The 10,317-nt window shown below is 55.2% G+C and overlaps 3 protein-coding genes across 3 annotated transcripts; all 3 read left to right on the forward strand.

Annotated features, from left to right (window-relative positions):
• Window positions 1–1,563: 1,563 nt before the first annotated feature.
• CHGG_09231 (uncharacterized protein) lies at window positions 1,564–3,485 on the forward strand (the record flags this gene model as incomplete). The annotated part of the gene is made up of 7 exons (XM_001227157.1): window positions 1,564–1,570; window positions 1,729–1,767; window positions 1,996–2,036; window positions 2,575–2,596; window positions 2,746–2,944; window positions 3,002–3,041; window positions 3,270–3,485. 7 exons carry the CDS (start codon window positions 1,564–1,566, stop codon window positions 3,483–3,485), a joined length of 564 nt encoding a protein of 187 aa, XP_001227158.1.
• A 2,530-nt stretch (window positions 3,486–6,015) lies between these two features.
• Window positions 6,016–7,380, forward strand: CHGG_09232 (uncharacterized protein; the record flags this gene model as incomplete). The annotated part of the gene is made up of 1 exon (XM_001227158.1): window positions 6,016–7,380. The coding sequence occupies one exon, from the start codon at window positions 6,016–6,018 to the stop codon at window positions 7,378–7,380; it is 1,365 nt and encodes a 454-aa protein (XP_001227159.1).
• A 2,069-nt stretch (window positions 7,381–9,449) lies between these two features.
• CHGG_09233 (uncharacterized protein) lies at window positions 9,450–10,306 on the forward strand (the record flags this gene model as incomplete). Its single annotated transcript, XM_001227159.1, has 4 exons — window positions 9,450–9,615; window positions 9,672–9,766; window positions 9,831–10,086; window positions 10,146–10,306. 4 exons carry the CDS (start codon window positions 9,450–9,452, stop codon window positions 10,304–10,306), a joined length of 678 nt encoding a protein of 225 aa, XP_001227160.1.
• Between the last annotated feature and the right edge of the window lie 11 nt (window positions 10,307–10,317).

A 10,317-nucleotide genomic window follows, 5' to 3' on the forward strand; every position in this document is an offset into this window, starting at 1 on the left:
TTTCAGATCGCCAGAGTATCCTCGGTACGGTGCAGGTGGATTCCAACGTCTCTGAGATGATGCCCCCTGTCACATCACCGTTGAGATTGGGTGCACTCGGATGTGGTCCCCCAGCAAGGAGAGGCCCGGCTGTCGGCTGCGTCGCTGTTGGCTCGGACAATGGCTTGGCGCTGATCACGGCCTGGACCGCAGGCTTGTTGCGGCTTCTTTCGTTAGCGGGCTGGGAGCGCGAGAAGTGACAGGTCGAGAGGATGTGCCATCAGCTGGGAAGGGAACAGCTGTGAAGTGTGAATAGCCACTCGTCACAAACTAGCGGACTATTCCGCTATATTTAGCATAGTTTATGGCCCCAACTTGGGGCCGGTCTGCGGTTTGTGCCTCTTGGGGTTGGTTTGATCTGGTTAATTTTGCCAGAAGAGGACGGATCCCCACAGGCATCCCGCAGCTCAGGTTGAGCTCTGAGGTGTTCCTGCATGTGCCAATTGCTTATTCCAGCGCGGTCCAACTCTCAGAGCCGTGGGAAAAAAGCCGACGCAAGACCGGAATATTTCTTTTTCCTTCATGAACGGTGACCCCTTTCCATTTCGAAGAGTTTCGACCCCTTGACTGAGCAAATGAGCCCCCTGGAGAGGTACCCGGGGATCCTAGGACCGGGCAACGCGGTGTCCTTGCCGGGCCAATGACCGGTTCCTTGGCGGTCCCAAGAAGCTCATTAGCTTCGCCGTTAGCTTCGCCGAACGCCTGGGGGACAGTCCCGCCGGAGTGGATTGTCGCCGGATTGGATGTCATTCACATCACCCGGACGATTCCACAGAAGGAAAGGACCCTGAGAATCGACCGCGAACCTCACAGAGGGCAAGCCGGAGGCGTTCCGTGTGGTGTAGCCGGGGGTGTTGACGGTCGGGGGTGTCGCGCGGATAGAGCCGGAGGCGGCAACGGCGGCAGCGGCAGGATTAACTCGAAGCGGCCAGCGTGTCCATCAGCATCCTTGTCTTCGCTATGGAGAAACCGCTGCCGTTGTTTGCACATGGGCTCGAAGAAGAGTGTGGCGGGTTTCATGTCGGCGGTCAAGACGGGAAGTGGTTCAGATGTTTGAAACATAAATCGGATATTTCCAGAGTTATTGGTTGTTTGCTTCCTGAAGACTGGGGAAGTGTTTCCACCTTATTATTACCCTTGTCCGCTGGCGGGGAATGCTCTTGCCCGTCTCAGTTTGGAGCTTTGAGGGGAAAGAGAAGCGAGCGTGAAAGCGAGAGGGAATAAAAAGAGACACGAGGGAACATATCATTATATGCTCGCTCCATGAGATGACCTTTTTTGTGTGTAGCAATAGTACAATTAGAGTTCCGGGGTTCGTCGAGCAAGTGTACTCAAGGTGACGAACAAGTCGAATCAGGAGGGCTGTGTTTTGTCAAGCGGCCACTCAAGAGCACCTCACTTAGGTACTGTGCCGGCGGCAGGTAGAGATCTGAAGCACAAACATGGAACCAAGGCCGTTTCGACCTGACCTTTCTAGTAACTGACCACGCTTAGAGACCACCTACCTGCACCTGGGGGATGAATATGGCAGGTACGAAAGTACCCCCCTGAGGCATTGCCCCGCTGACACCTTAAGGTTGGGAAGGTGCCAACTGCCAGGTTTCTTTTTTGTCTTCTTGAAAACTTTCACTTTCCCTGCGACCTCCGATAGACAGAAAGGCGGTGCGCTCAAGAAACGGGATTAAATAGGCTACTTGGATAGAACTATCACTCGACGGACCCTTGTCTGTAAGTTGAGTGACGATGAACCTGTCGCTAGCTTGGGGCCTACATTGCACAACTCAAGTGAGGTTCTTCTTCCTGCTGGTACTTTGACTTTGCAACTGACCAATTCGGCCTTAGCAAGACCATATCCTGCTTGATCCTCTGACCACGGAACCCCAAGAGGAGATATCTACGGCGGATTATCTAACTAATACCCAGTTTCAACACATTCGATGCCCTTTGTTACTTTAGTGTTGGCGCCAGAATATTATCGTCGGCTAAAGCCCAAACCGGTATGTCCACATTGAGAAAGTTTGGCCTTGTGGAACCCACTGCCACAGATGGGGTTGCTGGTAAGGGATAAACTACCTCTCGGAGAAAATAAAGGGAGGAGAGGCGGCAAAGAATTGGGGGGAAAAGGTGAGGGCCACGGTTGAGTTGAGTATAGTCAGCGGCCCCGTGAGCCCCAATGCTTTGCTGCGGTGTTTACAAAACTGTCTCCGTCACTACTTTGGAGGTGCTTTCTGGTGCATATGGTTCTGAAAAACAAACAGCACTTGAGAAAAGGTTTGTGATAACCCTAACCCATTTCCTGTTCTTGCTGCCCAAGCTGTCGGCGAAGTGCAAAGTCACGTGATACAGTTATTGGCCATTCCCCTTATGGCCCCAATTTCTTTCTCTGCCGCGTTCGCGCGTGCACGTGAAGCCATCACCACTTTCACGTTTCCGCCGAAACGCGATTCCAACTCGAGACAAGAGACCACCAACCCAACACAACCCACAAATCTATCGATTCATACCGGTTCTAATACTTCAACTTTTGCTACACAGTCATTTGTTGCGATGCCACCAGGTAAGCCCTTGATCACGCTACTATGAAATGTAGTTCCAAATCTACAAGTTGCGCCTCGGCTGGCCTTGTCACCAAGTGGTCGGATATTTGACATTCTCTCCCCCACAGCATCAAATGGGGTAGTTTTTTTCTAACGATACCTCCTCCAGCATTTAGCGACGACGAGGGCTCGGACGTCGGTGTCGATCAATCCCTAGCCAAGAAGTCCTCACGGGCGAGGAATCCCGCGAAATACGAGGACGAAGTCCCGGAAGACGACGATGCCGCATCAATGGACGAGAAAAATGGGGCTCCGGAAGGCGATGATGAGGAAGGCGACGACGATGACGAAGAACTTGACGAAGAAGTGTACGAACCATGAGGACAAGTGGGAATTGAGGTAAAGGTTGCTGACACCGAGGCTAGCTACGTGGTAGAAAACATCATGTCGCATATGATCGATAAGGTAAGAGGTGGATTCTATGGTTTCCAGGTTGGGTTACCATCTAACGCGAACCATAGGGGAAGTTGCTGTTTGAAGTCAAATGGGAAGGCTACGAGAAGAAGTCTGACCGGACCTGGGAGCCGGAGGAAAATCTAATGTAGGAGATTGGCTTGCATGTTGGCGGATGCACTTGGGCTGACCGTTGCCTCTAGCGATAACGCTTCAGACGCGCTAAACGAATACCTCCAGAGTATTGGCGGCCGGGACAAGCTGTATGAGGATAGTGCCAACGCATTAAAGACAAAAAAGCGAGGTCGGCCATCTTCCTCTACACCGCAAGCGAGCGGGAAGCGGTCAAGGCGAACCAGAGACCACCCGGCCGACGGCGAACCGCCGCTCAGCGCGAAGGCGGCCCACATGGAAACCACCAGCAGGGAGCTGGGAAGAACACATCGATCATCTTGACGCCTGCGAGGATGAGGTATCAGGCAATTTGATGGTGTATCTCACTTGGAAAAACGGGCAGAAGACCCAACACCCAACGAAGGTGATCTATCAAAGATGCCCACAGAAGGTATGTTCCGGCATGACAGAGCTGCTTCGGCAAACGCTTACCGGTTCTAGATGCTGCAATTCTACGAGCAGCATGTGAGGATTATCAAGAGGGAGTCCGACGCTGACTCTTTGTGAACCCGATCGATCCATCCATCCATTTTTCGCACAACCGGCGTCTCCTCATGCGCATCTGAATTAAGCAGCTGCGCCTTCTACACAGACTCGGCGTTGGGCTTCGAATTGCTCTGAGAAATACATCCGTTTCTACTTTATCTTTTGTCTTGGTACCACAGCGTTTGCATTTCGGGCCCACGGATTCGAGTGAGTTCACCAAGGGGGTGTTGGCCCAGGGATGGCCGCCTCTGCCTTTGTATGAAGTAGCGATAATTAATCTGAATTGGTAGTTGGAGCTTTACGCAGCAAGACGAGACATCAATTCCACTGGGGGTCAATGGCTTCGTGAGGTACAGTGTCTTTTCAACATTCCTCCCATGCATCAGCGGGTCTCGCGACCATGACGCAGCCAACAACCTCTGGCAGCTCGCCAGATCTTGGAGCGAGACCTGCCCCTGATCCGAGATTCGGGGTTTGACGTATCAGAACCCGAGTTGCAGAAGGGGGCTGGGCGGGACCCCACCAAAATGACTGGTCCACCCCTGTCTTGCAGGGGTTAGCATCCAGCTCGCTGGCCCTGCCAGCCTTCTCTTTTATTGACTTTTTTGCAACAATCAGGTGGCGGGGCAACCACCCTATTTTACGCGGGCGCCTGCTGGTCCCGCGCGAGGCGGCGGGCTGCCCAACTTGCACTGCATCTTGATCTGCGAACCTGCCTGCTTTTTTACGACGTTACGGACTCTGTAGTTTTTTGTTCGGTTGTTTTGAACCCTTTGAGTTCTTGCGACGACTTGTTGACGGAACACGACCTCGTTTTTGCGCAACGTCGAACCCCGCAACGAACGGCCAGCTGCTTGCTGCTGTGAGCTTCTCCCATCTCATGTTGCCATCCAAGCTTCTTGCAGCTAACGTCTGACAGATTTATCTTGAACTGCCACAGTCCGACAGACGCACGTCGTTGTCGTCAAACTCGAAGCTCTAGCTCGACCCACACGCGAGCTTCCACTTACATCACCTCCCAAACCTACGGGCACGAACCTTGCGGTCGCCAACCGGTCGGGATTGGAACAACGTTGCTCTGAGAGTGCAGCTCGCCTCCGCCGTGTTACGAGCCTCTCTGCCGACCCCTCCCATCCCGCACGACAGCGTCCGCCCGCTACACACACACAGCAAGAGAGCACGCCTCGGGCTCCGAGCCAGAAGTCAGTAAGGATGAAGCAGAATGATGTCATCGCGGTGATTATCATCGTCCTATTTATCGTATTAGCGCTCATCGCGTTCGGTATCTACCACCTTGTCAGTGTCGCGCGACGGAATGTCCACGGGACGGTGACGACGTCGTCGAGTGGGAGCAGTGGTGATGACATGGCTTGATCGGTTAAAACGTTGCGCTTCGGCGCTTAACTTTTCGACTATGCGCTGCGAAAGCGGCCGGCAATTTGGTGGCTCACACCTTTGCGCAGCGCCTTTGCTTCCCAGCGGGCGTTCGGCTGGTGATCGCTCGAAAAGGGGTTGTTAGTGAACCGACCCCACACACGAGGGAATGGGACGGATGCGCGATGAAGCAGACATGAGAGATGGTGATGGGCTTCTAATGACGACATATGGGCGGACAATTGTCGTTGTTTCATCGGCATTGCATATATCACGGCGGGATGCACTTTTGGGGTACACGGCGTTTTGGGCTCGTACAGTTGGGGGGGCGGGTTAAGTAAGGGGCACGGCTTGAAAGACGGTATGAAGCGACGAGAAGTATGTGCGATATCCGTGCAAAGGGGGGAGGTTCTTCATGTATAGTGTTATTTTTGTATACAAATATCCGTAGATGCTTTTCACGCTCTTATCTGGAAGTGCGGTGGTCAATTCGACGTTGGAGTTGACCCAACGGACATTCTATCTTCACGATGGCGCAACTCGGTACATGCGGGGTTGAGAACCCCTCCGATATCTATATAAGAGCTTGGCTGTTGTGATGTGCTCGGGTTGATGAGTAAGGACCCCGTCCGACGGAAAGCAGGAGTAAGGTTACCCTTTTCATTTGTCAAATTTGTAGTCACCGCGCCCTTCCTTCTTCCTCATAAGCCACTGATTTGTCAGATTCGCGACCGAACCTCACCATCAACATTTTATATACAACGACGAATAGACCAGATACCCAGGGAGTCCCATTAATCTACTAACGATTCGCATGAAACTTCCGCACATATACTCGTCACTGCTCTTTTTTAGCGTAGCTCAGAGTACTACAAGCTTCAATCTACTTCCATTCGAAGGTTCCAGCCTTCTTTCCCAATTTAACATCCCTGGCTACCATAGCCCCCCAGTTATGGCAACGTTGCTGGACAACACCAATAGCTGGCATGCCGGCGAGCGTGCAGTTCATACCCTCCTCAAAGTGCCCACCTCAGGCCGCCGGAACCCAACAACTGCCGGGTTACCTCCCTCTTATGCTCACCGTGTTGCCGTCTCCCCACTGCTGGCCGTGGGAACGCTGGATGACCAGGGCCGGCCATGGACTTCCATCTGGGGCGGAGAACGTGGCTTTGCGCAGCCGGTAGCCCAGGGCATCCTAGGTGTACAGAGTCTGGTTGACAGGGCTCACGACCCAGTGGTGGAGGCCCTTTTGGGTAAAGCAGCCGACGGGGAGGTGCTCCAACCAGAGGATGACAAAGTCATGAGCGCCTTGAGCGTGGATCTCGAGACTCGAGACCGTGTCAAGCTGGCGGGGAAAATGATGGTCGGAACTGTGACGGGGCGGCCGGACAATAGCACCATCGCCGAAACACAGCTTGCCATGATCGTCCAGGAGAGTCTGGGAAACTGCCCAAAGTACCTCAACATCAAGGATATCCGCGCCCATGTCCCCTCACCACAACTGGTCTCGCCCTCTCTGCCCCTTCCAGCAGAAGCATTAGCCCTGATACAACAGGCAGACATGTTCTTCCTCTCGTCCACTAACGGACAGACCATGGACACCAACCACCGCGGAGGGCCAGCCGGCTTCGTCCGCGTCGTCAGCAACACCCCAGACAGCGTCGAGCTAGTGTACCCCGAGTACTCGGGCAACCGCCTCTACCAAACCCTCGGCAACCTCCACACCAACCCCCTCATCGGTATCGCCATCCCAAACTACACCACCTCCGACGTCCTCTACCTCACCGGCTCAACCCAGCTGCTCATCGGCCCCGCCGCAGGCACCCTCATGCCACACACCAACCTAGCTGTCAAAATCACCATCCACGCCGCCCGCCTCGTCAAAGACGGCCTCCCCTTCCGCGGCACGCCAGGCGAACCCAGCCCCTACAACCCCCCCGTCCGGCGCCTGGCCAGCGAATCCCCGAACTCCCTCGCAACACCACCCCAAACCACCTCCCCCACCGCCACCCTCACCCTCACCCGGCGCGACCTCCTCACCCCGACCATCGCGCGCTTCACCTTCCTCCTGCGCCCGCCGAACACCTCCCACAAGCCACCACCAACAACAACCGCTGCCCCCCTCCGCTGGCACCCCGGCCAGCACATCACCCTCTCCTTCGCCGCCGAGCTCGACATGGGCTACAGCCACATGCGCGAGGCCGACCCCCAGAGCTTGAACGACGATTTCGTGCGCACCTTCACCATCTCCAACCCGCCGCCCCCTCACCCCCCTTCCGCGGATGGGGATGGGGATGGGGATGGGGGAGAGGAATAACGACGGCGACGGGGAGGTAGAAGTAGAAGTGCAGCTAACGCTCCGCCGTCACGGGCCCGCCACGGGGCTGCTCTTTGCGCAGCGCCTGGGCCCGACGGTGCCGCTGCTGGAGGTGCCTGTGTTGGGGGTGGGCGGGGAGACGAGGTTTCGCGTCCCGCTACCGGTGACGGGGACGGGGACGGGGACGGTGGGGGGTGAGGGTGGTGATGGTGGTGGAAGAGGGGGAGGGAAGAAGGCGGTTTTGTGGCGGGCGGGATTGGAATTACGCCGTTGCTGGCGCAGGCGCCGGGTTTGTTGGCTGGGGCTGGGGCTGGGGCTGGGGTTGTTGGTGAGAGTGGGAGTGGGAGTGGGAGTGGGAGTGGTTCGGGGGTTGAGGTGCTGTGGAGTTTGAGGGGGGAGGATCTGCCGCTGGCGGTGGATGTTTTTGAGGGGATTGAGGGGCTGGGAGGGGTGACGACGGTGTTTGTTACGGGTGGTGGTGCGGGTGGGATTGGGAAGGGGGTGGTCGAGAGGATGAGGGAGTTGGGTGCGAGGGTTGAGTTGAGGAGGATGGCGAGGGAGGATGTGCTTGCGGTGAGGGATGCTGCGAGGGGTACTAAGTATTTCGCTTGTGCGAGTCCTGGGATGCTTAGATCGGTGGTGGATTGGCTTGGGGATGAAGAGGTTGTGTTTGAGAGCTTTGAGTATTGATCATGTGGTGCGAGTGTTCCAGGGGTTACCTAGGGGATGTTTACTTGGACGAGAAAATTGGTCACACCGTGGTTTACACTGAGACGATAATTGTCAATATATTACGTACACAAACGTTAAGTTGTCGGTTGAATTCGGCTTCAAGACAGTAAGCCTCAAGTTGTGAAATAAGTCGGCACGCATGTTGTTCTGTATTATCTACGTACCTAGAAGTAGGCACATGCACACAGCGCAGGTTCTGGCAGCGACGGTCTTCCGAAATCGGGGGCTCGCCCGCGAACTCTGAAGTTCGAGGCTTAGGTACCGAGCTTCGCTCCCACTTTGTCCGACAGAGTTGATATTAGCCGGGATTCTCCGGCCTTTGATCAGTCTTCTGTTGCATTTTGTGTCTGTACAAGGTAGCAGATGTACAGACAGTCCTTCGGGTATGCATGTGCAATCCAGGTTCTTACAGGCGATGTTTGGCCCCGCCCACCCTCTGCTCGGCTTTTGGCCCGAGTGTACTGTGGGGGCGCTGGAACACTGCTTGGACGGTACCCTCAGACGCCACGGGAACAACCTGCCTCAAAGTGATACACTCCGGCATGGGAGGCCTCGAGTTTGGGTCATGTGAAACCTGTGAGAACCCGTCAGACCTGATGAATGGACGAAGGCGTTTAAAAATTGCACGTGTCTATTCAGATTGAGAGCTCCGGGTTTTGAGAGCTCCCGGGTAGGCTTGTCGTGGTGCAGGGCTGCTTATCCGATTCCATTCAACACTTTGGCAGGAGGCACAAGGAATTGTGAAACCAGACAAAACCAACACCTGGCCCGGCCAGGTCGATGGGGCCCCCTACACAATAGTGAGTTCGGTGTATTTTGTAACAGACTGCTATTGCGCGAGCCCAAGAGTGGGTTGCGCCTTTTTAGCCCACGCTTAACTCCGGCAGCGGATGTTGAAGAAAGCCCTGGTCGTTGCAGTGACAAATTGACAAAATGGATATTTAGCTCTTTGATTGAGCCTTTGGGACCCCCCGCGTCAGTGGCTGAATAAGTGAATGGACCGCCCCCCATCCCACCTCTCTGCCTGGCCACCCCTTGTCACCTTCAACATCTACAAAACTCGACTCTCAACAAATACTGCGACTCCTCTACCGAACCGACGACATCATTAGCAATTGCATCAAACCAACCGTCCTTCCGATTGGTGCCTTTCTGTGCCGGGTTTCGGCGACAACTCGACTCAGATTCCCGATCAGCCCCGTCCTGCTCGGCATCGCTCAAAGGCGCTGCCCCGCATACCCCGAGCTGCGCTTCTGACCTGACCTCGCTGCGTCACCCGTCACGCGGCATCCTCGAACCTCAGCACTTCGACGTCACAACCACTCGATAATTCTAAAATGACCGCCGGAACCATCAATTCAGACACACAGACACCCACGGCGATGGGGCCGGCCGTCGATGGCGCACAGGCGCCCTATAACTTTCCGACCCAGAAGCTGAAGCGCCAGATGACGCAGCCTGGAAAGACACCCCTGGTGTTGGTCGCTTGTGGTTCATTCTCTCGTATGTGCCTGGCGCGGACACATGGCCGCTGCGACTGCTGACGGACACTATGCAAGCGATCACCTATTTGCATCTCCGCATGTTTGAAATGGCGGGCGATTTTGTGCGATTCAATACCGACTTCGAAGTTTGCGCCGGATACTTGTCACCTGTGCGTCCAGAGAATTCTGAGGGAGGCATAATTGAAACGAGCAAGGGCTGACGGGGTGTCACAGGTCAGCGACGCTTACAAGAAGGTGGGGCTCGCGCCGGGCTCCCACCGGGTCAACATGTGCGGCCGGGCCGTTGAGCAATCGCCCTGGCTCATGGTTGATCCCTTTGAAACGGTAAACTGCGACGAAAACGGCGAGCCGCAATATGTCCCGACGGCCAAGGTCTTGCGCCACTTCGACCACGAGATCAACACGGTGCTTGGAGGCATTGAGGCCCCCGATGGGCAAATGAAAAAGGCCCGGATAGCACTTCTAGCTGGTATGTCGATTCTCACTCACTCGGACGAACATAGAATGTTGCTAACATTCAATTCCCAGGCGCCGACTTGGTTATGTCCATGGGTGGGTTTGATACAGGGTCGCGTGTCTCAAACGTCAAACTAACGTGCACTAGGGGAGCCTGGGCTTTGGGCTCCAAAGGATCTGGACACGATCCTCGGGTCGTACGGCGCTTTCATCATCGAGCGCTCGGGGACTGACATCGATGAAG

This window comes from Chaetomium globosum, genomic scaffold, assembly GCF_000143365.1.
Source record: "Chaetomium globosum CBS 148.51 scaffold_6 genomic scaffold, whole genome shotgun sequence".
Classification (NCBI taxonomy): Eukaryota; Fungi; Ascomycota; class Sordariomycetes; order Sordariales; family Chaetomiaceae; genus Chaetomium; species Chaetomium globosum.